Source organism: Gambusia affinis, linkage group LG16, assembly GCF_019740435.1.
Source record: "Gambusia affinis linkage group LG16, SWU_Gaff_1.0, whole genome shotgun sequence".
Taxonomy (NCBI): domain Eukaryota; kingdom Metazoa; phylum Chordata; class Actinopteri; order Cyprinodontiformes; family Poeciliidae; genus Gambusia; species Gambusia affinis.
The window spans coordinates 9,649,214-9,676,887 of NC_057883.1; the positions used below are offsets into that span (position 1 = coordinate 9,649,214).

At 40.8% G+C, this 27,674-nt stretch overlaps 2 protein-coding genes across 5 annotated transcripts in view; one reads left to right on the top strand and one right to left on the bottom strand.

Moving 5' to 3' along the window:
- The window catches only part of LOC122846308 (SLIT and NTRK-like protein 3), a 29,694-nt gene extending 28,546 nt beyond the window's left edge, over positions 1–1,148 (bottom strand). Inside the window, exon 1 of the mRNA XM_044143177.1 lies at positions 559–1,148. The gene's annotated coding sequence lies outside the window, so the exon portion shown is untranslated. The remainder of the gene's footprint in view (positions 1–558) is intronic.
- Positions 1,149–9,968: 8,820 nt separating this feature from the next.
- The window catches only part of nrd1a (nardilysin a (N-arginine dibasic convertase)), a 35,145-nt gene continuing 17,439 nt past the window's right edge, over positions 9,969–27,674 (top strand). Inside the window, exons 1-12 of one of the 4 annotated variants that reach the window (XM_044143272.1) lie at positions 9,969–10,220; positions 11,509–11,733; positions 13,959–14,205; positions 17,362–17,443; positions 20,578–20,731; positions 21,658–21,731; positions 21,922–22,017; positions 22,194–22,316; positions 23,727–23,784; positions 25,267–25,340; positions 25,529–25,598; positions 25,829–25,906. In XM_044143272.1, the coding sequence (XP_043999207.1) occupies positions 11,561–11,733; positions 13,959–14,205; positions 17,362–17,443; positions 20,578–20,731; positions 21,658–21,731; positions 21,922–22,017; positions 22,194–22,316; positions 23,727–23,784; positions 25,267–25,340; positions 25,529–25,598; positions 25,829–25,906 (1,229 nt within the window). In that variant the 5' untranslated portion in view covers positions 9,969–10,220; positions 11,509–11,560. Of the gene's footprint in view, positions 10,221–10,304; positions 11,295–11,415; positions 11,734–13,958; positions 14,206–17,361; positions 17,444–20,577; positions 20,732–21,657; positions 21,732–21,921; positions 22,018–22,193; positions 22,317–23,726; positions 23,785–25,266; positions 25,341–25,528; positions 25,599–25,828; positions 25,907–27,674 lie in introns of those variants that run through there. The other 3 variants (XM_044143270.1, XM_044143271.1, XM_044143268.1) reach the window with 3 other exon arrangements.

Sequence of the window (27,674 nt, forward strand, 5' to 3'; positions counted from 1 at the left end):
CTCTGCATCATTATGGGAGCAGGAAAGGACTCAGGCTGAATGTGATTGTGCATATGTCTCTTGCTGCTTTATTTATAAGACAGGCCTTGCACAGGTGTGGCTTTCCTCCTTGTCTCTCTTGAGTTTTTTCTTTCCTCTTCCCCACACCCCCTGCACCCTCTGTGCACACACACAGAGACGCAAACACACACACACACACGCGCAAACAGACACACACACTGACGCAAGCCAGCCAGAGATGACGGTCACCGCTTCTCCTTCCCCATATTATTCATGTCACATATTTCCACTGTCTGCCTCTGTGTCCTTTCTGGCGGTCAGAAAACACACTCACTGTTTTTCTTTTTTTTCTTCTCCTTCTTCTTTTTACATAGGGTCCCTGCTCCTAGCAAAGCACAGACCCTGCACTATATCAGGCGAGCAGCATCACACATCAAATGCATGAGGGGCTATAACTCACAGCCACTCCAATTTAGACAGTAGTTAGTTAGAATAAAGCGTGAGCAGTTCATTCACTACAATACATACACAAATAAAGAGCATATTAAAAGCATTTACCAGGCTAGGTATGGAAATCCTTGGCAGAGTAACGCAATCCAGTTGAATTCTTCATTGTCTGCCTCTCTTTTTCCCCCCCACACACACACTAGATCCACGCAGCGTCGCTCGGCTCAGTTCGGATGCAGGTAATACTCACTCAGGAAAAAAAAGAGGGGAAAAAAAGCAACGAGGAAGCGACCGAAGGAACACTTTAGTGGCTGACTGTCGACATGTCGTTCACGTCCAGCCGCACTCTTCTCCCTCTCTCCTCTCCTGTAGCGGCCGAGGCGGATGAGGAGGATGAGGGAGGGTGGGGGGGGGGGGCGGTGGAGGGCGGTGCGGGGGGTACGTGATAAGACTGCAATGAGGTAGAGGATGAAAATCGAGCGAAGGAGCGAGGGAGAGGAAGAGAGGAGGAGGACTTTAAATGAATAAATAAATAAATAAATAACTGGTTTGGCTTTAGGATGCAGGGTCCGCTTCTCCACGGAGCAGCCCGTGGGAGCTGCGGCAGTGCGCGAGCGAGCAAGTGAGTGGACCCGACGGTCGCTCGTGCGCTGCGCGGAGTTGGAGGCTGCGTAACGATGGAGAAGCCTCTCTTCATCTCTAACACAACTGGGTAATTCACAGAGGAGAGGAGAAACAGAGAGAGAGAGAGAGAGAGAGAGAGACGCGGAACAGAATTAATCATGCAATATAAGGCGGCGCGCAAGTGGCCTTGTTTTTAGTTCATAAACAGATTACAGAGGAGACATCAGAGTCACACTGCCAGTGGGGCCCCTATAAACTTCCCCTTCACGTTACCCGAATGAGCGGCGGGCTAAAAAAAAAAAATAAAATACTTTTCCGCTATACCGACGATAATTTATAATCTCATTAGTTTATTCATTTCTCCTCTTGCCCTTAAGCACCTATACGGATTTCGCTTTAAAAAGGGAAAGAAATATCGGTGTGCGTTACCATGGTGATGTGGTGCCAGCTGTCTTTGGCTGCGGAGGAGACTGTGATGACTTTTGAAGAGGAACGAGTGTGTTTTACACTACAGCAAGGCCCGACAGTCTGCGGGAACTTCCCCCAAACGAAGAAGAAGAGACAGCAACAGATGCAGCGCTGCTCACTCAGAGACGACCTTTATGAATTTGTTTGAATTCATCGTAGGCCCCCCAAAATCAAACTGAATTTGATCTTGGGGGGCCCCCGTCCCAGCAAGCTATAGCTATACAACCACTCAACACTGCTCTACTGGAAATTAATTTGCGTCAATCATGTTTCAGTGTTTGCGGATTAAACTGAGGCATCTGAACGAATTCGAATATTATTGTAAAGTTAAATTATTTCAATCATTTAGTCCACAAAGCAAAAAGGATATAGATCCATTACACACAGTGATTTTTTTGTGTTCATTTTAATGATGATGGTTTGAAACTAAAAGAAGGAAAAATAAATCATTTTTTAAGGAAATTAAACGTTACATAAGGTAAAGTAATATAAGTAATAAGTATAAATAATATTTTAAGGCCATGCGATTAAATGGGACTTGATATTTTTCCAGTTGGTAGAGATTGATACAAAAAAGTCACTAGTTGCTAAAGCAGCAGACTCTTCACATTTTGCTGTGTCAAAGAATATTTGGAAAGTTAAGTGGAAGGAAAATATGTCATAGAAGAAGGTGCTCAAGCAACAGAAAGAAAATTGAACTCCAGAAATGGCATTTGTTGGTGGCAAGAATACAGTAAAAAATAATTCAGTTTGTGGCTTACCATTTAGGCTAAGGTGCTCTGATCAGATTAACTTTTTACAAGTTACAGGAATCTGCATATCACCCTGAACACTTTACTTTTTCAGCAGAAATAGGGATTTGGATCATACTTGATGGGGAGAGTCATAGAGCTAAATACGGGCAAATCCTGGAAAAAAAATTTGCAAAATACTTAAGACTCTGGCCGGGGTTTTACTTTTAAGAAACAATGAGTTGGACTCAGTCAAAGTCCAGACCTAAATCTAAGAATATTTGTCAAAGTATGGAAATTTTAGTTTTTTGTTTCTCAAAAGGAAGTAAAAGTACGTAAGTACAATTGTAATGTAATGGCGCCTGTCACACAAATATAGATCACAAAGGGCTTCTCAAAGGCAAGACCATTTTCAAACAGATAAACATCATCAACAACAAAAAGACAGAAAATTTAAATAAATCCCAATGTAATAATTACTACAATTTGCAATATGCAGTCCTGTGTGTTGGTGTATCACAGGACATTTTGCTAAAAAGCAGTGATGTTTGTGTTTGCAGCCAAATGAGTGCTGGTTGTCTCAGACAATGAGTCACTTTCTGTGATTGATTAACGGCAATTGTAAAGAAGTACCCAACTTCTAAATGTCAAAAAACCTATCTTGTTTTTGTTCATATGAGTGTTCCTCAACAAAAGAAACACTTTTAGAAACCTGAATTTTATGACAGTAAGACATGGTCTGAGGTGGGTGGGGCTCTTTGCTGCAGTCGCCTTGCTCTCTTTTGCCTTTGGCTGGCCGTGGCACGCTCTCTCTTCTCCAGCACTGAATTGAACTCCCCGCATAGGCTAATCACAACTTGCTAGGTGGTCGCTACTCCACCGATATTGCCTCCAAGTGCCAGCAACTGGGGTCCCAGTGAAGCCGGAGTCCCCTGTAGGTCTCAATCAGACACATTGTTGAAGACATGCATTCAGTGGCGTTCAAATAGCAGGCGGCCAGTTTCACGGCTATAGGAAAAGATTTAATAACAACATGTCTCCCACGTTACTGAGCTGAAAGTTCAATTTTCAGTTCAATTTCACATTGATTTCTGCGTGCATTATAAGGTGAATCACCTTGAGGAAATGGAGAGGTGCATCTCTCCCTCTCTCTGCTCGTTCCACCCTCCCCGCCCCGTTCTTCCCTCTCCCGCTAGCAGTGGAGGGGAAAGCTCTCCCTGGAGATTCCTATCAGAAACAGTAACAGAGACGGTTCCAGTAATATCAGGAAGATGCAGATGATGGTTATAGATCTCAGGGCTCTCAGGTGCATTAGTCCTTATTACTGCCTCCCCACAAGGCTACTTAACGCTTGCTTGCGAGGGAAACAAGCAGGCAGAGACAGAGCATGCATGTATGCACGGCCACGTAGATGCATGTACTTGTTTAGAGTGCTTAAACATTGATGCACGCGTTTGAATTGCTTAAAATGTTGCTGCTGGTCTGAGGTGGGCATACACTTACGAAACCTCCATTTTGCAATAATTTAGGAGTTTTAACAGCTTATTTAAACCAATGTGTTTTTCCTGGATGGAATAATTTTAGCACATCCAACTTTAATGACTTTTAGGTGCCACTGCGGACTCTACTACTGCTACAAAATCCGTCTGAGTTTGTTGCTGTTTGATTTGTGTCCATTGATCTAAATTGATTCTGGATTACCATTTATGCATTTCCAGTAGGATTAAGAACGAGGCCTTGGCAAAAGTTTATTGTCAGCTTTGGTTTTGGATGAAGAGATACTGGTACATTTTTGAATATGCATGAAATAAAGAAAATAAGCAACACGAGTAAACTTGCACAAAAGTTGATAGCCCTAAATAATGTGACATTTGCGGCCAAAGTACTGCAACTGTGCACAGGTTTGCTATTATTTCCATCTAAGGATGGAAGAATCAGAAACTTGAGCTCAGCCAGAATGAACTACAAAAGAGAATCTGTTGGAGAAAGATTGACTTTGTTCACTCAAGAGATGCTGTCGAACCGTGGAAGCTCACTAAATGAAGAAAACAAATGGAGAGGAACTGAAAGACGATCCCATCCGATATCTGGGTATCTTTTCTTCAGAGGCAGGAGCTGCTCTGAGCATATAGGTTTTTATGTTTGGTTATTTTTTATTTATTTTATTTATTTTTTGGTAGGGTGAAGAGGGGAAGTGTTGACTGTGCCTCTAAAGTAGGGGATCTATTTATAATGGCCCAGTGCTGTCCCTGGAGCTGTCCACAGCCGAAATGGATGGGGATTCATGCTGTTTCATTTCAACCACATTTCCTCTCCTGTTCCTCCGTTTCTGTCTCCAGACTGAGTTTCTTTCTGATAATACTCAGATTCTTTACATTTTATACCTCTTTCTTGTTTTCTTTTATCTCCTCCCTTCTTCTCCCATCCCTGCTTTGACTCTCCTGTGGGCTCTTATTAATTTGGACTGGTTTCCTCTTCACACTTTCTTTGATTTAATCCACTTTGTTTCCCTCTCCAGGCTCACTCTTTCCTCTTCCACTGAGGACACACTGCGAAAAGTGGTCATCTCAGATTTGTGGTTCTCTCCAATTATGATCTTGCTCAAAAGATATCCGCCGGGACGAGCAAGTGCACACACTCGAGACTTGAGGGCAAGGCGACATGTTGAGAGGAGCGGAAGACGTGGATTATTCCTCCTCTCCTGCAATCCGCTGATGTCCTGTAATAATCTTATTGAACGTACACCTTGTTCTCATGCTCCTATGGGTGCCTGAATGCATGTGTTGGTTTCTTTGGGGGTCTCCTGATGTCTTGCTACTCAGAAGGCTGTGGCATGAGGGAGAGGAAGCAGGCAAGGGCGCACTGCGTTCTCCTGGTAGAAAAATGAGTCTCGGAAAGTTAGATATACTTTAGTTTACTTGCAGCCAGACTAATCATTGGTTCGTTTAATGTATGCTGGTATTTAAGCTCATTTATTCTGAAACAACTATTTTTGTAAAGCAAATTTCCATTGAGGTTTATTTATTGGACATATTTCTGCACAGTGGGCCGACTTCAAATATTCTAGAGTTTAGTGAATGGCAGTTTATTTAAATAGTTCATTAGATTAAAATAAACAATGTACTTTTTTCGCTATACACACAATTAAAATGCATTTCAACTCTACCCTTTAATAGGTAACAAATATGCCTGAGCAACAATTTTATTGAATTACTTCATTCCAATCAAAGTAAATTCATACTTCAGTAGTTAATTATTAAGATACGTTATTATTTCATGCATTATTTAGAGTTAAGCAAACAAAATATTACCGGTATTCTAAAGCCATGTGGGACAATTTCCCAATCTGAACCTGGGTTAAAAAAAAAAAAGAAAATGTTGCCCCCTTTGTAAAAATCATGAATAACAATCACAATTTTTGTAAACTCGAGTTGCTTTTCTTTTGCTGTACCAAGGACCGCTGGACCTGTCAAAAAAAGAATAGCATCACTTCAAGTAGAACCATCCTGACAACACGAAGTAGGCCAAAAGTTCACAAACGCAAAGAAATTCAAGAGCAGTTGAGAAACAAAGTCATTGACATCCAATTTCTGAAGCATTGGGACTTCAGAGAACCAATCCTTTATTGATCAGACGTGGTGAATCTGTGTTGGAGTGGTCAGCGCACCAAAATACCTAAAAGAGTGTAACGATGAACTAATTAGGAAGTATCAAAAGGACCAAGAACAAAATCTAAAGCTCTGCAGGCCTCATTTGCATCTGTCAGAGTTCATGATTCAGCTATGAGACAGAAACAAAATAGCATCAGTTGGACGGTTCCAAGGCCAAATCCACTTCTGATTTGGACCATAAATCAATCAATCGAGTTCATTTGTATAGCACATTTCATCAACGCAGAAGTTTATAGTGTTTTACATCATAAAACCACAAAAATAACAAACCTTTCTACATTTTGACGAGTGCCATAAAAGAGCACAAAGACCATCTCTCATTTTCCAAAGAGACTCCACCCGACTTCCGTCACTTTTATGCAGACGACATTCAATTATCCTGCTCCAGTAAGAGTTCTTCTAATTGTGTGGTCTTGAGAGACTAATTTAAAAACATATGTGATCTTGAACTTCACGGTGAGAATCCCCTGAGAGCAGATAGAGAGCTGACCTGTCAGCAGACAAGTCGTTTAAATTCTGCCATCGAGCCAAACTTAAGGAAGTTAGAGTTGTTTTTGAACCATCAATGTCACTTGAAGGCCATTCAAAGGAATCTATCCAAAACTGTTTAGTCCGCAATAAAGTTGGTATCAAAACAGACCCTGCAGATGGCTATTAATGCTTGTCTTTCCTCTTCTCTAGATTATTGTTGCACACTTTTTGTTTTTTACAACTATAAACAACAAGAAGCTCCGGTTGGCTCAAAACTCTGCAGCAATACACTTACATAATATATTCTGTCAACAGCATTAAGGATGATTTGTGTCCAGCTACATCTGGCATAAAACCAGCTTAGCGTTTTAGAGAACTTTAGAGCGTCTTACCAAGGTGGCGTTTTGACAATCAGGGATTGCTCCACTGCTTCTGACCCTGAAAAACTCGATGTAATTGACAGAATACTGAAGGTTGCTCTCTCGATGGAGGAAATCTGGCCGTCATTTTGTGCCCAAGCGCCAGAACAATGATCTGAAACACACCAGGAAGTTCACTTCTGAACGCCTATAAACGAGCATAATGCAGGTTTTGCTGTGCTCCAGTCAAAGTTCTGACTTAAATCAGGTTGTTTGTGCTTGAAAACCCTCCAGTCGAGTCCTGCAAAGGAGAGCGGAACAAAATTCCTCTACAGTCACATGATATTCATTGCCAATTATTGCAACCACTTGTTATCACTTTGCCCACAATAGGTGTAAATGGAAATGACTTTGTCACAAATATGAAAACAGCTTTTTGTGTTTTCTCAGGTTATTGTTGTCTGATATTTAAATGTGTTTAATGATCTAAAACAATAAAGTGTGACAAAAAAAAAAAACAGCAGAAAGAAGCTGTCAGGAGGCAAGTACTTTCCCACAGCCTGATCTAGACTGGCAATAATTACCACAGCATATTTTTAAAAGTATACATGGCATTTCAACTATTGTTACCACTATCCTCATACATGCAGCTGGAGAGGAGCTGCTTTAAAGCCTACCACAAAAAAAATTTAAAAACAGGCATAAAATCTGGTAAATTGGAGGCTTCACAGTTTTCTCTGCATTTATGAAATACAGTTAAATGTTTAAATTGGTCATTTGAAATTGTTTTGCCCCTGTCATATCCAAGTTCTTGTTCAGTGATAAACCTGACAATTTCCATTCTGATTTCTCTTTTTCTCTTTAAACTGTGTGTTCACTAATTTGGATCAACAGAAATGTTAAATAGCTATCAGACACTGAAAGCTGAAATTATTCTGGAAAAAAAGGAGCAAAAATACAGACTCAATGCAAATTTTTTGAGAATTTTACACCCATAAAGTAAATAAAAAAATAACAGGTAGCCCAGTTGTAAATTATGGTCATACAAGGGTTAAGTATATTAGCAATATACAACGGAGCTCAATTTGAAATAAGCTAAAGGAGTTTTATTCTCAAAAGACTCTGAAAGTGGGAAGAAGAAGAAGAAGAAGAAAAAAAAGGAAATGAAGGAGAAGAGGGGCAGACGGAGGAGGGAGGGGAGAGAAACAGACCGGCTGTGGGTGGGAGAAGACAATGAGCGGTGGGCATTGGAGGTTTGGTGAGATGTGGAGGAGGACGAGGACAGCCAGGAGGGCAGGTGGTTCTGTCATTAGCTCCAGATTAAAGCAGAGGGCAACTCCAGAGGACTCACCTCTGATTCACACAGTGGTTCTGCAGGCAAGGACGAGCCTCGCGGGAGACACAGAACACATGCACACATGTGAGAGCGTCCAGGCCGGAGACGCTGGAGTGATTCACAGGATTACCCAGGGGCCCATGATTATACACACATAAATACACGCATATAGCCACACAACACCCCCTCCTCATTTACACCGTGACTCACAAGAACATGCCGACTCCCACACACACACACATGATCTCTCACAGACACACACATCGCTGCACCACTTAATCAAATCTCCTGTTTTAATTAGGATTCAAATCAGTTGCCATGGGAACCTTGCCCCCTTGGAGTCTGAAAGGTAAGGCTGTGTATTTTTTTTTTTTTCTTCTTCTTTTCTCACCCCCTCGCCTCCAGTGACTCTGCGGGAAGCTGTCCAAGGAGGGGGACGAATTCATATTACCTACAGTGACTCAGCCCAATGTGTCCCACAATGCGTTTTGCACACAGGCACAATTTTTCTGGGGAGGCCCGATGTGCCAAATCTGAACTTCAATTTGGACTCAGTCACAGTAAGGGGCACGGAAATGAGGGTGGTGGGAGAGAGAGAAAGCAGAATTACGATGGGTCACGCTGCTCTTCCTGATGATACGACGTCCTCGCTCTTGAAAAGGCCACGCGCTGGCATTAAAAAGAGGAGGCTTTTGCATTTTTGCGGAGGCCTGTCCAATCAATCGGTGACACTGAAAGTTTTCACATGGCAGCGCGCGTAAAAGCCCCTTTTGCGCCGCTCACGCAGGTTGGTTTGCCTTCCCATTACAGCAGCCATGCTTTCAACAAGCTTTGGGCTTGCATGCATGTCCTACGACTCGACTCTTCAAAGCATTAGAGGCTTGCTGATCAAAAGAATGCGCTTTAGAAAAGAAACATCGCGCGCTGCACTGCAAGAGTATTCCCACAGATTGAACTTTACTGCCTTTTACAATGTTACAAACAGATTTTATTTATTTTTTGGGTGTATATTACTGGACTCTGTGTGGTGAAGTGGAAGGAAAATTATGGATGGATTTCAAAGTCAGATTAAAAATCATTCAACTTTGACATCTCTTTGTGTTTAGCCTCTTTTGTTCAAGCGCTCCTAAATAAATAAAATACTCTCAGGATAAATGAGGTCAACATTCTTCTGTGTGAATTATTCTTTCGTTTTTCATGGAAACTAGTCAGAGCTATAAATACAAAACAATCTCAGACTGAGACGTGTTAGTAGACATGTCAAAACGAGGCTCACATTAGCAGAAGAACTTCATTAACCATGTCGACGGAGCTACCATGGAATAATATAGATATGTGTTACAATGTCCTAATCAAAGTTCAGACCTAAATCCAATCGAGAATCTTTGGCAAGACATTAAGTCAAGCTTAGGCTTAGCTTAGCTTGAGAATAGTCAGAAATGTAGTCCTTTACGTTGTCTTAGACAGTGATACACACGCCAAAAAAACGTTGGAGTTTTAAATACTATTCTCTTTGCACGTCACAATTATGCAGAATTTAGTGTCAGCTTAATAGATGTTATCCAAAACGCAGTCGTTGAGGTTTGTGGTTATTATGTGACAAAACAGGAAAAACTTCGAGGTGTGTGAATATACTTCTGGCAAAGAACTGCGTCAGTGTACCAGAATCGGTATCCTTCAGAATGTCAGCAATTCTAACACTCATGTTAATATTAATCAGACTGAGGAAATATTTATTCAGTGACTAATGCCGGCGCTCTGTTTAAAGTGATGTGGAGGCTTCAGCGTTAACACTAGCGTTTCATCTCGCATGCTGATAAGACGAGCCAGAGGCTTATCTTTAAAAGACTGGATGAGGAAAGCTCAAAGTGCAGCCAAGCCGTGCCACCTTCATCCGTCCCGAGAGCCTTAATATCAGCTCAGGTGAAGGCTGGACGTGATGAATTAAGCGAGGAGGGGATGCCAAGCGAAAGCCATTAGGATACAAGAACTCGGACGTTTGTCTGGCTTGCCGGTTGTCATGGTTGCGGTGTTTATCACCTCTTTCTGCCAACACGGGCCCGGGGGCAAATCAGATTGGCTTCAGACTGAGAGAGGGAGAGAGAAGGATACGGTGAGTGAGGGGGAGGACATATTGGCACAGCGGAGGGGTGAAATGCCAACACTCGGTATAGTCGAGACTGAAGAAGAGTACTGGACAAATGTCAACGTGGCTCATTCACCATAAGAGTGTGTTTCCATCCATTTGACTCAGATTTGGGGATTGAGACACAATTTGTTTACTACGCTGTAGGCTCTTTCTGTTTTGCTGAGTTAATGCACAACAGATCTTCAGCAGATGTGGGGTGGCTCTCTGGAAGATCTTGAAATTCAGTGAAAACAGCATTGTTAACCTATTATTGAGGTCTAGAAAGACACCTAATCAGAAGTAAAACCTCCCCATCTCCGAGTGGCTTATGCCTGCCGCCTACCGGCCAAAAAACATCCAGGCCTAAATGACTGCACAAGTGGAGGGAAAAAGATCTGAAAGAGAGCTTAACTTTCATTCCGAGCAGGGGGAGGCAATCTCACAACAGCATTTATATCATCTTCAACTCCCCCAAGCTGATTTAAATTCCGAAAGGATCAATTATAACATTAACTTATTATAACAAGAGGCAAGCAGGACATTCTCAATCAGGCATCTAAAATAGGAAACAGATGGTATCGCCTTGTCGCTGCTGCCTGTCCCATCTCTGAGCACTGAGATGTAACCACCGCTGACTGCCAGGCGCACACGTGGGAGCACCTGAATCCCGCCCCCTTGATTCTGCGCAGCCAATCGCCGCGCGTCATGAAATCCTTCCGGCCAATCACAGCGCTGCTTGTTGAGGAAAGCGGAATTGACATGATGCGGACGTCCTGCTAACAGCAAGGAGGAAGGTATGGATACATGATAAACACGCCGGCGTTAAAAGTTATTTCTACTGACCAACAGTTCTCCAAGGCGGTTGTTACACCCGTCTAACTTTTAACCCTGAGCAGAGGCGTTGCTTTTTATACACCAAGCTACATCTCCTCCTCCGTATTGTGTGTTTTCTGAGCGCAGAGGTGTGAGGTTTGTTTCAGGGCGGTTGGGTTTTAGCTCACATCAAATTGAAAAGGTCGAAAGCCCCAGACAGCCGTTGTGAATAGCTGCATTGTGCTGGTAGGTTAGGCTTTGTGTGTGTGTGACAGCCCAGGTTCACGCCTTTATCCCTCCTATATATATATATGTCCCGTTAAATGCTTTTGTTTACAATATTTCTGTTTGTGTTTGTTGCCCGAAGGGTCTTCATCATTGCCCTGTTCAGGTTGACACGGCGTGTCGCCGCGTTAACGACTAAATTCCCAGTGACGGCGAGCTGTCCTGTTGTTTACAGCCGCGCTTTGCTGTCAGTCCGCTGTGCCAAAGCCTCGTCACCTCTGCCGAGGATGCCGCAAACAAACAAGTCCAATAACACCCCGGCGGCTGACTCTCCGGGCTGTGTCCAGGCGGAGGCCCCGGCTTCCCGTGAGGAGAGCCGGGCTGCGGGGGATGATGGAGGAGAGGACAATGTTGGAGACCATGAGATCATCAAGTCACCCAGCGACCCGAAGCAGTACAGGTACAAAGCTCTTTCTGACGTGTCTTCGTTGGTGAACTGCGACTTTTCCTGATTTGAGGAAAGACCAACACTTAACACAGCTGAGCACACTTTTCAGAAGTACATTCGTCTGAAAAGTGTGGCATGAATTTAAATTCAACCCCCTCTGAGGTGATCCTGCTCAGAAGCACGTTTTACTTTTATCTGTAAGACGTCTTTCTTCCACCTTTGCAAATCCAAAGACTGGTGTTTTCACACCTTACTGACTGGTAGATTTGGTTCTTTTGGGCACCAAAATTGCAAAATCTGTTACATTTACAGCTCAGTGGTTGACACTCACTGCACTGTCACATGATGCGAACCCTTTGAAAAACTTGTTCACCCCCCTGCCTGTGGTGGCACCACGAACCACTGAAGGAAACAACATGAAAACCTCCAAAGAAGACACAGAGCGTGACTTCCTTCTTCGCAAGATGTAAACAAAAATGGAGTAGTGTCAGATTTTAGTACTTGTAGGATTTCTTTTTTGTCTTTGGGGAAGGACTACAAGCCAGTTCTCCCTCCAGTGTTTAACTCTCGTGTTTGTTTCGGTTCTATTCACCCAGAATGCCCCACGTTATAGTCCGCTTCCTGCTTTTGGAGCAATCTCCTGTCTGCTTGCCATTCACATATTCATTCGAAACGCGCCAGAGGTCACGTCAACCAAGCCTAGACTTGCCCTTTTAGGTGGACCAGAGTTCACTTTTTGGTCCACATCAGAGTTAGAACTATTTCTATTAAAGTGAACCAAACAGAACTGGTGTGAATGCACCCTAAGACTAAATTTGGTCAATTGGATTTAGGTCTGGCATTTGACTGCTCCATTCAAACACATGGAAGGTGAACGTCCAACCCAACTCTCAAGTCTTTTGCAGTCTCAAAAATGTGTTTTTTTTCCCCCCTGCATTGATCAACGTTTAGCCCCATTAATCGTCCTATGAATTACCAGCTTCCCTGTCCTTGTTAAAGAAAAGCAACACACAGCATAAAACTGCCATCCAATGTTTTACAACTGGGATGTAAAACATCTTCAGGTTGATGTTTGTTGTCAGTCTTTCTTTACGTACAACGTTTGGCATGTGATCCCAACTGTGGGATGACTTTCACCAAGCTCTAGCTTGGGTTTCTTCTTGTTTTCAACCATGGTGTTATTTTTGACAATCTCCCGTAAAGGGAGCAACTAAAATTTATCCCATCTACAGAATCCCCTGTCTGAGCTGTAGATCCTTGAGAGTTACCATGGGTACTTCTCTGAGTAATGCTCTCCTGTCAGTTCAGAAGGACATCCATGTCTCATTTAGTTTGAAGTTGTGCCATCCTCTTCTGTTCGATCCATCTTTTTCAAATGACGGACTAAACAGTGGACTGCAGGGTATTGCTCTAAAACCCGAACCCTGCTTTAAACCTCCCCACAACTTTCTGCCCAGCCTGTCTGCTGTGTTCACTAATGCTCTCCAGCAAACCGAAACAGCTGTGGTTATTCTGAGATTAAATTACACACCGATGGATTTTAGTTACCGAATACAAGACTTCTGAAAGTATTTGGTGGCATTTCATGTAGGGCTGAAAATGTATGTGATCATTCAACCTTTTCCTTCCATTTCACAAAGATCTTCAAATCCTCATTGACAGGACATTCAAATAAGCGAAAGAAGATTTGGTTTGGGCTCAGCTGTCTGAATTTATCGCCCCATGACAGTAGTCTTCCCTGGGCAGCGAGCCATAAAGCCCTTACCAAACACAGCCTCTGGGTAAAGCTCCTAGGGTTTTAGTCTGTTCCCAGTCACAGTGTTTAATTTAATTTCATATTCACTGAAATCTACCAAGAAGAGCTATTTTCTAGGTTCATAAATGTGAAAGTAGAGATAAAATGACCTAGATCTACTAACCCCAATCCACAAATGATATTGAGCTTCTCCTCCAGCTGGATCAGTGCATTGTTATTATTGCACTCTGATGATCTGATTTCATGCTTTAAGCACACATCGGTGCCCCGGGCCGCCGCGGTGCGTAGTCAGAAAATGTGCTGTGGAAAAAGAAGCACAGAACAAGCCTCAGAGGGTTCGAGATGGAGCCTTCAAAGTAATACATGATTTAACAGCCCTCTAAAAATCGGACAAGAGAAAGAAGAAAGTCGGTGAAACTTGCGACGTTGGAGTTCGCCAAAGGTGGTTGTGTGGTTTTACCTTCAGTTTTATGCTCCTCAGGTACATCGTTTTAGACAATGGCCTCGCAGCTCTGCTCATCTCTGACTACAGTGGGCCAGTGGCATCAGAACATGACGACTTAGACAGAGAAGAAGAGGGGGAAGATTATGATGACGAAGAGGAAGAGGAGGAGGAGGAAGATGAAGACGAAGAGGAGGAGAACGAGCACGAGGATGAGGCTGATGTGGATGAATGCAGGGAAGACAAGAAGGGGGCTAAAAAGAAGAGAGGAACTGCAGACAAACAGGTACCACACTGGTGTTTTACTGGAAAGCCTCTGTTAGACTTTAGCAGGCTGTACAAACACTCAGCATCCATTGAGTTTTCCTTTAAAGGCAGATATGTTTATTTTTGCAACTTTCATTTTTTCACTTATATTCAAATCAAAGTAAAAATAAATAATAAAAAATAAAGTGAAAGAGAAAGGATGAGTACAAGAAGACAACCGAAAGTTTCAGAAGAGTGATAAAGTTACGCTCATTCATGAAGTTCAGGTGTACATGGTAACATTTCCAGTAATTACAATAAAGTCTGAGCAAATGTCCAAATGCAGCAGTTTGGATACCTAGCAAACCAACATCCTCTGGAGGGCCTTAAAAGCAACCTGCCACTATCCTAGTGTGGTTGAAATTTACCGCACTGGCAAATGACCAGCTGTGACAAAACTCAGAAAGCTCTCAAATAAACCCAAATTATTCTCCTTTTCTGACCAGCTTTGTTAGACAGTTGTGCATGTCTGCATGTTCCCTGATGTGACTTTATGTTACCAAGACATCCAATAGTTGTGCAGTTCTCAGTTCCTTCACCTAATTAATTTGCATTTATTTATGGGAGATTAGTTGCACTCCAAAAATGTAGCCATGAAAACATTATTCCAGGTACATCGTCTGACGCAGTTCTCAAATCCTACGAGTCCATCTGGAGTTAGTTTAACCACAACATGTTGTTTTGCTTTAAAATGTCACTTAAAGGGGTGGTACTATGCATTTTCTAGGTATATAGTGCTATTTCTATAGCACAGTCGAGCTTTGCAATTTGACAACTTGAAACTGTCTCTTTAAGAAGCTCTATGATACCGGCATAGATATTTGTATGAAAAACACTCATAGTGCCTTTCTCTGTGTTGCTAATTGATGGCCAGGCCATCCATTGCTTTGACATATTCCTGTTAAAAAGGTTGTTTTATATTTATCCAGTAAACAGTCTGTGTCCTATGAACAATAACCAGTCCATTGGACTCAAATGACACACCATCATCCATGAACAGTACAAGGACACCAGGCTTTTAACTGATGAAGTTACTTATCTGCTGCTTTACAAAAAAACAAAAAACAATAGAAAGGCTGATTATGATTTATTTGTGTTTTATGTTTTTAGTATTCATACATTTTTAAGGCTCTAAAATTTGTTTGCCATTTAAAAATATTTATTCCACCTAAAATTAGGAACAAACTAGAGCTTATTTGACTGCTGGTAAATGAAACTTTTGGTGCCATTTTTGGTGTAGACTTAGTAAGTTTGTATGTTGCTCAACTTGTCAGCAGCTTTCAGCTCCTTTCTTGTTGTCTCTCAAAGTTCAAAGTATTTCTTTAAATTCCCGCAGAGGGTCCAATAAAGTGAAACTTTCTAATGCATAATTCAACAAGTCCATTTAGGTACTTGTTTGAAAAACAACAGCAGACTCTTCCAGGGTGAAATTGCTCTGAACAGTGAAACAATGAAACAAAAGAACATTGAAAATGTGGTCAAACCTCTAAAGACACAGATTTCAATATTGTTTTGCAGATTAAAACCCCCCCCCTGAATCTTTAGTTTATCTGTTTTTCACCTGACAGCGATACCTGAGACCAGTTCTGTTTCCTCTCAGACCCAACACTGCTTCCTAACTACTAATTAGAGGATACTACATTTTTGAATTAATTGAAGTGGCTTATCTAGAACATTGGATGAATTTTTACCAGACCAAAAAAAAAATAAAAAACCTGCACTTTTGGTCTCTACCCTTAAACCATGAATATAAATTGCCATATTACTGTATTTCTTAACTTAGAGGTAAAGTCAGACATTCGGTTTATCCGTAGAATGTGACAAAAATAACAAGTTTGCTGAGGACCTCTTGTAAGAATTTTAACTTGCTCTGTTTTGGCTGGCATGATGATGCAATATGCGAGAAATATGTTTTGGGTTTTATTTCTTTTGGACCTGAACTTGTAAGTGTTTTTCGTTTTTCTTCTTTTTTTTTTTTTCTTACTTTACTGAAAATACAACAATCAAGGATTGGGTACACACGTTTTATTTTTATTTTTGAGGATTTTCCCTAGTGCACATTGTGTAAATTACACACCAGTACTTGTACTCTAATATTTGAATTAATGTCTTTCAGGAAATTACAGACAGACCACCAGTTTTCCTCCTCCAAACATTCATCCGGTTAGAGTGCCCAAATTCCTGTAATCTAACCAGGGATTACAGGAATAATTCCTCAGATGACATTTTGCTTTTCTATTGCAGCTGCAAATTTTAGCCAAACTTAAAGGTGTTGAGTTTGAGAAGGAACCTCTCTTTTGCTGATGTTAAACTAACTTCACTGTTTTGTGTTCAAGCACAAAGACGCATTAGAAGTGAGTTTGGATGGCTTACATCATTAGAGGTAACTTTTAAGGCTAGCCAATAATAAAGTTGGGCTGCTGTTTCTGATAGAGGGTTTGGTAAAATATGAAGCCGAAGTTATACCAAAAGCTTGTTGATGTTGTCAAGTTGCAGCCTGCAAAGGAATAAGTAATTAAATGTTAATGGGCTGTGTGTTGTGAAAGAAAGTCGTTCCTTTCCACTGTCCCCTCATGCTTGCTCAGGGTGGATTCCTGCAAAGTCAGACAATATCTTGGCTTCCTTATACAGTTTCACCAACTGGCCTTATGAACTAAATTTGACTGCTTCGTTCTATAACTTGGGTCAAATGGGAATGGATGTCAATGAATCTGACCTATTTTTAAGATCGAAAAGTGCTGGGTTTACTGCCTTCATATTTTTATGGACATGAATTGGATCGCATTGTTTTGTAAAGAGCTTTGAGCTGCGTGGAAATGCAAAGAACTGAATATTGATTCCTCTGGAAAAAGAACAGTTCAAATGCATAATACAACAAAAGCGAACATGCTACCTAATGCATTATGAATGTCTGCAGTGAAACCGCATATAACCAACACGGGATCACTCAATGAGAAAATAAAATGAATGTATGTTATGATACGTAGCAGCAGATGATGTGACTACATTCTTTTCCCTTGTTCCTATTACCGTTGTGTCTCTTCTTTGTTCTTCTCTCCAGCTGCATTGCTTGTAGTCACACTACTCTGACAATCAGGACAAGTCTCAAAGATCATTTGATTTCTCTGTGTTTAAGTCTGCAGCGGCTCTGTGTGTCGGCGTGGGCAGCTTCAGCGACCCCAGCGACCTCCCGGGCCTCGCTCACTTTCTGGAGCACAGTGAGTAATTAACGCCGGAGAGTCCAGTCGAGTTTCTTCTTTTCAGTGCCTTGACACAAAACCGAGACAGACAATTAAGGGCTGATTCTGTGTGAAAAAGGTAAATTAGAACAGTGGATTCTGAACATTTCATCCACATCACCGAACTGGATGTTTCAAACCAAAGAATTTTTGGATTTGTTGTAAAAGAAAAGCACTTAACTGAATGAGGTTATCGTGAGATTTAGTCAATTAATCCAAATTGTGGAAGAAAGGAGTCTCAGTGCTTCCTTCCTTCCTTCCTTTATTTATTTATTTATTTTTACATAAACCTTTTTCTTTGAAGTGAAATGTAACCCTGTCACATATTTCTTTTCTGCTGCTACATTCAAAGCAATTTTAGTTTTATAGATATGCTTTGAATATAGAGACTGGAGTGTTATCATCTTGTGCGTACAGTTTTACTTTTGAGGCTTTTTGTCTGTGTGTGTGTGTTTTTTTTAAAATTATTTTTATTGAGTTATTATCTAGGTCACATAATCCATCTTTAGAACACATCTGTAGGGCCTGGCACTGCAAACCAGCGTCAGATCCTTGTGTAAAATGTCAACTCTTCTTTGCTGAGTGATCGCCCTCAGGGCTTTTTCTTCCTATGTTTCTCCAGCCTCAGTAGAACGGGTGACGAGGTTGTGGGAAGATAGCGTAGCTAACCGTGCCTTAGGAAGATAGGAGGCTAAATTTTCTATTAATATATTCTACCTTCGCTCTTTTAATGTTGCCACTGATCCCAATGTTTTAATGTGCCCCAAATAGGGTTTTGTTTCCTTGTTGTGCGTGCCTTGTTTTCTTGTTTTGTCACGTTCAAGATCAGTTAACAGGATGTGACAGCTCTCAGAATAACCCTCTCTTGAGGCCATGGTCATCCAGCGTGTGGAGGGGGGCAAAGGACATAAAATTTTCTTTTAGGCTTTTTTTTGACCCACTTTTTCCTGCTGCCTTTATTTCCATTCAACTCATTACCTGCAAAAAAAACAACAAACATCTAATACATGAGGTAAAAAATATAAGAAGCCATTTTAGAAAAAGTCAAAAATCATCAGTGAGGTTGGATTTACATTAAGCATTGTTGTTGGGTGTCAAGACTTATGGGCCCTTTTTAAAGAATTCACACTAAGCAGAAATTGTTCATGTTTTGTCATATCACAAGCATACTCTTCAGGTAATTGGATAAGATTTAACATGATCTAGAAAGATGTTTTAAAAGCTTTCTAGATCATGAAAGCCATCAAAACGTGTGGTATTCATATGTATGATTCCCCCAGAGTCAAAACTTTGTAAAATCTAATTTACTACAATTATGGCTGCAAGACTTTTTGCATTCCTGTCAGCTTTGCACATCTAGAAGCAGACAATCTTAACTTCCATTTCTGCAGAATAGCTCAAGCTTTAACAGACTGGGCAGTCAGCATGTCTTCAGTAAGTTCTTAAGTAAATTTAGGTCTGGACTAGAGGTGGACAATATGGAGTCTTATCACAATATTTTGTGGTGCTATTGTGAAAACAACAACAAAAAAATTATAGACTATTTGTTTGCTGCTTCTTTGGATAGCTAAAAAAGGAGCAATATTCAAAAAAACATGAATACTGTTCTTGAAAAACATTCCCATTTAAAATAGGCTTCTTCAGGAGACCAGTTATTAAAACAATTGTGATTTATAGCACTAAACTGCACAAATTGCTCATTCTTTCTAATTTACTTGCATTTATTGATGTTCTTGTGGAACAAGCAGAAAATGATCAAAATAACATTTCTGACAGTATTGTCAGTTTTGCTTTTTTATTTGATGTCGTTAATTGAAATATATCGAGACAATAAAAAAAATCAAAATTCTTATCATGATGAGTTTTTCCACAACAAACGATAATCAATCTGAAAATATCTGGAAAATTTGCTTAATCTGGACATTTTGCCAGCCCTCGTCTGGACTTTGATTTATTTATTTTTTTAAAGATTTAGATCTATTGTTGTCGCAGCACATGCCACATTCATCATTGTAGTTTGTAGTATTGCTACTTTGATCAGAAATTATAACATTTATCTACTTCTTATTTCAAAAACTGCCCCTTCATTGCACTGTATTCTGCAGCGGATGAACAAAGCCCAGTAACTCGGGTGAGGTTTCTAGCCTCGGAAACCTCAGCACACCTTCTTCTGTCTGATCACCTCATAATGCTCTCCTTCAGTTTAGGTTCAGCACACATCGGCGGTCATGGTGACCTCCACCACACATACTAACCAGCTGGTTATCTGATGGACAAAGGTGGTGAATAATTGTGAAGTGGAGGGAAAACGATACCTGTTTCTTAAATGTTTTTTTTACATGTAAATGCCTAGAAATTGCAGCATACATTTGTATCTTCACCCCCTTTTACTCTCATAGCCCTCAGTAAAATCCACGATATTCAATTTCCTTTAGAAGTCACCTTGTAGGCTGGCAGATTGTCTGATTAATCCTCTCTTTGCCCTGCCAATTTTGGTTCACAGCTAAGTCTCTTGGAACATTTGTCACAGACTTTCCATTTTTGGACAGTGGTCTGAACATTACACTGTGAGATTTAGGAGATAATCTCAAAACCTTAAAATTACGGCCAGTTCCGCAGTGTCGTCCATAAACTAAGTCAGTGATTTACGTGGACTTCGGGTAGTGTGGACCATAGTATCCTGCTTTTAATTGTGCAAGAGCAGGACGAGTCGGGAGAAAAAAGCTGGTGCAGCTCAGACTGCCACGCATCTTTAGGATTGCTGCCATCAGCAGAGATAGCTGAGCATTGTTCTTAGGTCATTAGTCATAAAGGAAACCCATGCTTATTTTTAAAGTTTGTCATCCGAACTGTCAACAAATGCTCAAAGCTTTGCTTAGAGCCGTGTGAAGAGAGACAAAGCTATCATTTTCTGAAATGCGTTGTCGGGCTGTGTCTGTGCTTGGCTCATTGTCCAGGCAAACAAGAGGACCCATAAATAAAATACACATTTTTCAGAAAGCTGCTGTGATGGATTTTTCATTTATGCTCTTTTATTTATTTATTCATTCACTGATGTACAGTCAGTTTACGCTTCTCCTCCCGTCACATCTGATTTCCTTGTTGTATTCCAGTGGTGTTCATGGGCAGCGAGAAGTACCCGTCAGAAAACGGCTTTGATGTGTTCCTCAAGAAGCACGGCGGGAGCGACAACGCCTCCACCGACTGCGAAAGGACCATCTTCCAATTTGACGTCCAGAGAAAAAGCTTCAAAGAAGCCCTTGACAGGTTTGGAAACGAGAGATTTCCTTTGTCTTTGTGTGTTTTTTTTTTGTTTTGTTTTGTTGTTTTTTTTTGCTGCTGTCACCCTTCACAGGCGAACTTATTGAGAGCTATTGCTTGACTGGCGGGTAAACAGAAAAGAGAGAAACGGAGCAGGAGGAGATAATTCAAAGAGGCCATTTCTGCTTGATTTTAGTAATGCGTTGTAACGACATGTAGCTGTCCGTGTCCAGCTGTTAAAGGGTATAAAATCTGTTGGCGTCTTGCACACTTTGGATGATGTCTAGGAAGTTATTTTCTTCCCAAGTATGTGCAAGCCTGCGTTTTCATTTTAGCTCAAGTCGTAACCTGAGCTTTTAGGGAATCTCAGGAAAACCTGGAACAAAATTGTTTGTGTACATTTAGCGGAAGCAAAAGCACAAAAAAAGCACAGTGCTGGTCTTTGAGCACTGGTCATTCTCAAAGACCAGTGCTGCTTGCAGTTCAGAGTTTTTAAAAATAATCTTATCAGACAAATTGTCTCAACTGTATTTTAAATTATTTAATTGAATTTTTTCTCCTAAAATGTAAAATAAAAATTTAGTGCGGCTTTGTACAACTGGACTAATTGGTATTTTCATTTGCAAATACAATATTTAAATCCAGTCCCTCATGTTCATCTTACAATTAAGCCCAAAATTATTCATACTTTCGATTTTAAAGTGATTATTATCAAACTGAGAAGTTTGTTTCTCTGTACCCTTCTAAATAATCTTTTGAAAAATCTTAGTTTGCATTACAGAAATCAAATGGTGTGATAATGCTTGCGTGTTTCCACTGGTATTTTAACAATTTCTTTTTGGTGATCTTTACTAATTCTTCATTTCTTTTTATCTCTATGTCTTGCAAGCCAGCTGCTAATATAAAACCTGTATGGTGTGTGTTGTTCTCAGGTGGGCCCAGTTCTTTATCTGCCCCCTGATGATCCGAGACGCCATCAACAGGGAGGTGGAGGCGGTTGACAGCGGTGCGTCTCTCTGCCGCTGCATTCCCCTTGCTCTGTTCTGAGATGTTAAAACGTACCTCATCTATTTGGGGTTATAAACATCGCAGCTGCTCATGTAGCTCTTTTATACGCCATCTATTGTTGTGTTTTTTGTTTTTTGTTTTTTAAATGCTTTGTCTACTACTTGTTTGTGTTTTGTTTTTCCTGTCAGAGTACCAGCTGGCTAAGCCATCCGACTCCCACAGGAAGGAGATGCTGTTCGGCAGTCTGGCCAAACCTGGACACCCTATGGGCAAGTTCTGCTGGGGTAAGTCTGGAAAAACCACCACTGGGACACTTAATACACACTGGGCCTCCTTGGAGAATGTGCAGCAATAACACACAGGTGTGGTGAACAAAATGCCAATTTTCCAGCTTCATCTCACCGCATTCAATCTTTGCTGTCCCGATTCTCTGATTCTTGTTAATCCATCACGCTTCTAGGTAACGCTGAGACGTTGAAGCAGGAGCCGAAGAAGAAAAAGATCAACGTGTACAAGCGTCTGTTTGCCTTCTGGAAGGAACACTACTCTGCCCACTACATGACTCTGGCTGTTCAGTCAAAAGGTCGGAAAAGTCAATCCCATTTATCATTCATAAACACACATTTAGTTAAGAGAAATTAACTTGACTCTCTAACTTATTTCATGCGGCGAAGCAAACTGATTCCTTGGGAAAAAAAATAAATAAAAAAAAGGCAATCTGTAGGTTCATAAATTAAACTGGCATTTGCACAAAAAAGGTTCCTCTTCATCCTTGTGCAGCCAGCTGGAGATAATTGCTGTCAGATAAAAATTATCCAACAGATTTTCAGGGTTTCGCTGAAAATGTCACGCAGGTAATTAACTACTTTACTCCGGTAAAATATTGACAAGTGTTGAATTTTTTTGTGCTCCGAACTATCATCCTCATTAAACCGATGAGTTAATGGTCCTCGGTATAAATATGATCCCTTCCTGTTGGGAGTCGTGTATTTTTCTCAATCTAAGGCGGTATTAGTTGAAACAAATGTGTCACAGTCGTCCTAATTAGAAAAGCAGGAGACAATGTGTTGGACAATAAAACATCTAAGAACTACCAGAACATGGTAATACAATCAAGTTCAAGTGTTTTTGAGCGACACGCAATTTCTTAATTTCTCTTTTATGTTTGCTGCACAGCTAAATCCTTTTTATTAAGGAATAAGCCTTAATAAGGGAAAAGTAGGGAAATAACTAGGGAAAACATGATGTTTTATTCATTTTGATGATATGCAGAAGTAGGTAATAAATTTTATAAACCTTATAGTGGTGGTGATATGGCACGACTAAACTCAGCAGTGTTTTTGGCTATAAAACGCTCACTGCATGCAGTCTAGAACCACTTGTACGAAACCATAAACACAATTTATTGTTCTACAATACGGTATTGAAAACAAAATTGCTCATAAAGCAAAAGTAAAAATTCTAACTAAAGATGGTGTGTGTAGTTTTAAAACATCACATTGTTTGTGTTGTTATCAGATTCACATGGTGTGATGAGCTTGAGGAAGCAAAAAGCATAGTTAGGATTTCAATATACAAATTTAACATTTTGTAATTTCTTTTGTTTAAAGCACTTTGCTAACCAGCTCCTAGCTTTCTAATTGTACTCTTAAAACCTTTACCGATGTTGTTGGTGGTGCTTTACTTTCTGTGTCTCTCTTTTCACTGGAAATATTCCCAAACAGCCTAATTTATCTTTCTTTTGAGAGAAAGTTATGTTTTTTTGTTTTTTTTTACAACTGACCACAGTGTCATCGTCTGTGTCAGAAACTCTTCAAAATTGTAATTTATATTTTAATATCCTTGTAGTGCATTCAAAGATAAAAAAAAACCCCAAACAAACCGTAGAGTTGAGTGGTTACCAACGTATTTGACTTTAAAACATAGAATGAAGTCACAATTATTGAGGTGATGATACTGAAATGTCTGCACCTTCACTCTGTGGCTCTCTTAGAAAAGCTGGACACTCTAGAGAAGTGGGTGAGGGAGATCTTCAGCAAGGTGCCAAACAAGTGAGTATGTGAGAAGAGGCTCTCAACAACTGAAGAGGTGCCGCCGTTCCATAGATCGAGCCTCGATATCCTTCTCTTAAACGTGAAGGTCGACTTGTCCTTCCTCTTTCTCTGCATTTTGTGATTAATACATTGATCTTTATTTTCCTAATAGTCCTGAAATGGATCCATTGATGTGAGCTAAGTGTGTTCTTATGTAGCTCCAGTTCTATTTGCTTTATAAGTCATTGGCTTCCCTTTTTTTAGGGAACCAGCGCACCCATCGTTGTTACATGAAAGCCACATAACCTTCGTGTTTTTAAAGGCTTTCATTTTGTCTAAACGATGACAGGATGCTGCATTTGGCTAATGAGATTTTTTTTTTTCTCCAGCTCTGCTTGTAAAAACCCTTTCATGTGATTTCAACTCATCTGGCTGAACTAAACTCATTTTCATCAGGCTTGAAGTCATGAAATGAAAACATTTTGGAGTTATGCTTTTGAAATAAAAATCTCTGACATCGGTTCTGTCACACAGCTATAAAAATATTCAGCCTGTAGTTTTTCCCTGAATATAGTAAGTCTAGGTTTCTTGGTCTTTGCTATGTTTATTGGCACCCTGTCTAAAGAAAAACCTTTAGACAGGGTAACAAGAAGATGGCAAAATGGAGAAAATCAGACCTTTTAATTTAACTCAAATTTATTGATAAGAAAAAGTTCCTTTAACAAAATAATTGTTAGTATTTCTTCCCCTGCAGTTAATAGTTGCTAAAAACATTCACATTAATGAAGGCCGGTTCCGTCAACGAAACATTTCTTTCCATTTTAGGATCTTTATCCATTGAAAGATCCAACAATACCTTGTTCAGTTTATTGGCAGAGGCCACAAGATTTATATTTAAATTCTCCTGGTTCTCTATAAAGTTTGCAGTGTCTAAAATGCCTTTTCTGGAATCGGATAACCAAACATCTGATTAGCTTGTTAAATCCGATTAGCTTTGCTTGTAGTTGTTATGGAGACCTTTGCTGCAGTACTCTTATAGTGATCGTTTTTTCTTTTTTCTTTTTTTAACCTCACTTGCCATCCCGTTTAACGTGCAAAGTGGCAACTGAAATATGAGTCCTCATCCAGCCAAGTTGCCTCTGGATATAAGAAATTGACTTCTGAGTCAAGTTATATTCACAGGGAAACAGAAAGTTGTGGATTACTAATTAGAAATTCCTTGAAACTCAGATCAACTTCAAAAGTAAAGTATGAGTTAAAGGAATTGTTTGGAGGTCAGTGGAGATTTGTTTTAGGGGGGAGCCAAAACATTTAACCAGAATTTTTTCCTCCCCACACTGAATAAATGTTGGTGCATTAAAGGCTCTTTTTGATATACAAGATAAGAAGTGACCCTAACAGTTGATAGGCAGGAGCGTTAATAAATATGTCCAAATGCTGTAGATGAATAAACGCAGCTTAACTAGTCGCTATGTTTTAACACATCTCGTGTCCCGACAGCGGTCTGCCGAAGCCAGATTTCTCCAATTTGCCGGATCCTTTCGACACCCCAGCCTTCTGCAAGCTCTACAGAGGTACGGATCCGCTCGGCTGCCGATGTCTGCGCACATCTGATAGGCTCCGGCTCAGCCAATAAATAACTGTTGACGACTTGCGAGATTGTTAAAACAGGCTGACGGCTAACTTAACGATGGCTTGCGAACATATGCGAACCGCCGAGCCGTTAACCCGCTCAGTCTTACGGCCTGTCTCCCCTTTGCAGTCGTTCCCGTCAGGAAAGTCCACGCCTTGACCATCTCCTGGGCTCTTCCCCCTCAGGAGAAACACTACAGGTGAGTCAGAGTTCATGACTGACGAAGCTTTCACCTCATTTTAGAGAAATTGCATCAAACCTGTATCTTGTATTTTATTTTATTTTTTCATTTCTTCCTAACGCTGTGCCTTTTCATGTAAACACAGAATTAGACCAACCCAAACATGCCATGTGTTGCCCTGATTGTAGACAGATTGCATCAGTGTTTCTTTCTTTCTCATTTTCATGTTCTCTTGCTCTTCTTTTCAGAGTGAAGCCTCTCCACTACATCTCATGGCTGGTTGGTCATGAGGGCGCAGGAAGCATACTTTCTGTGCTGAGGAAGAAGTGAGTGTTATTGCTTTGGTCTGTTTGTTTTTGTGCTTTGAGGGCACTCCAGATCGCAATTAAAACCTCCTCAATTTGCCGGGTGCATACGATCCCCTTCTTGCTCCCAGTGAGCTCCGAGCGTTTGAGCCCGATCTTCAAAACCATACGCGTCGGCACGGTCGCACTTGACAGCGTGATTCATGCGTTTTCATCCTAGGATGTGGCTGCACGAGAGCATTTCAGCCTCTCGTTGCTAAGTGGCAGAGTGATTTGCCAAACCTGGTGAAGACCCACAATGCCGAGAGCCCTTTCCGATGCTCCCCTTGCCATCTGCACCACTTGGAAAGCTCCTTGATAAAATATTCCTGTTTATTCTGTGCGCGCAGTTCACTTGTTGATAAATGGCGGCAGTGAATTTTGGAGCGCACTCGCACCGAGTTTCTTGTCAGAGCAAACCCACTGATACAGAAGAGCGGCTGAATTTAAATGAAAAGCCAAGAGCCTGGTTTTGAAATTGGGCAGATGTTGTCCCCTTGAGCGGAAACGGGGGAACAGTGATGCATCTCAATAAATTCGGAGATCAAGGAAAAGTTCATTTATTTCAAGCATTCAGTTCAAAAAGTGGAACTCATTAAGTTGATTCATTATCCAATGGGTATGTTTCACTTCAACTCAAGAAGACTTTATGTATCCCGAAAGAAAATTAAATTTTGTTGTATCATCCCAGCGACTTCAAAGAGTGGTGGAGGGTGATGCTGTGGGCAGGAAGGATCACTGGTAGCAGTCAGTCATGCAGTGAATCTTAAGAGGTCTCTGACTGAAGTCATGACATGCTAACCGCTAAACTACACGAGCTGCAGAGACAGTATTTCACATTAACTTGTCTTGAATAACTCCATCAGTTGTTGGCAAGCACTGCTAATCCACCTCATTTGCTTTTGCTGATCGTCTTTAAATTTCTGTCTGACTGCCGAACAGAGACGTTGGAGTCGAGGATATGATGCCCTTTATGCTTGATGTGAAGAGATGGTGTCCGCTTCCTTTCTGCTTTTTAGTCCTGCCTTGAAATAAATGTTTAAAATACTAAATAAATCTCTTCATTTTGATGATTAGGGAATGTGACTTATAAAAACAAACAAAAAAATTTGCTTAATCAGACATTAATCTTCCGAGTTGTAATGGTTGCACGGTTTCCTTTGACATCGACCTTCAGCTCAGCTGCTCTCTTGATTCTGAAGGTCTGTCGTCTCCCTCGGTTCCCTGTAGTCACATCCCCATCGTTACATCAGGGTTTTGTATGTTTTGCCAGTGTGAGCATCTGCCAAGTGCAACTGGAAAATTAAATCAGCAGCTCCATAATGAGGGAAGTAGGAAGTGCTCTGAAATTTCCTGTCATCAGCAGATGACACTTTTTCTTTTTCTTCCACTCAACTTTCCATTGATGATCCTAAATCTTCTGTTTGAACAGCCAGCTTGTTCAACAATGGACTTTGTGTCTTCTGGTCCTTATTGAGTGTGTCCATAGTCCTAATTGTTTTGGGTGAAACTGCATGAGCTTTTTCTTTGGTAATAATGATAGCTATTAGCTGTAGTTATCAAAATTACCCAGTAAATACTTGGAATTATGTGCTTAATAAATCATTACCATACATGAGTTCCCCTATTTTAGTTGGTTTGAACTGAATCCTGATTTTCAGAGTCGCTCCTTTGTAACTTGTTCTTCCACGGTGTTTGACAGTTTTGTTCACCGCCAGAAAAAAAACCCAAGTGTCTTTGAAAGTAAAGC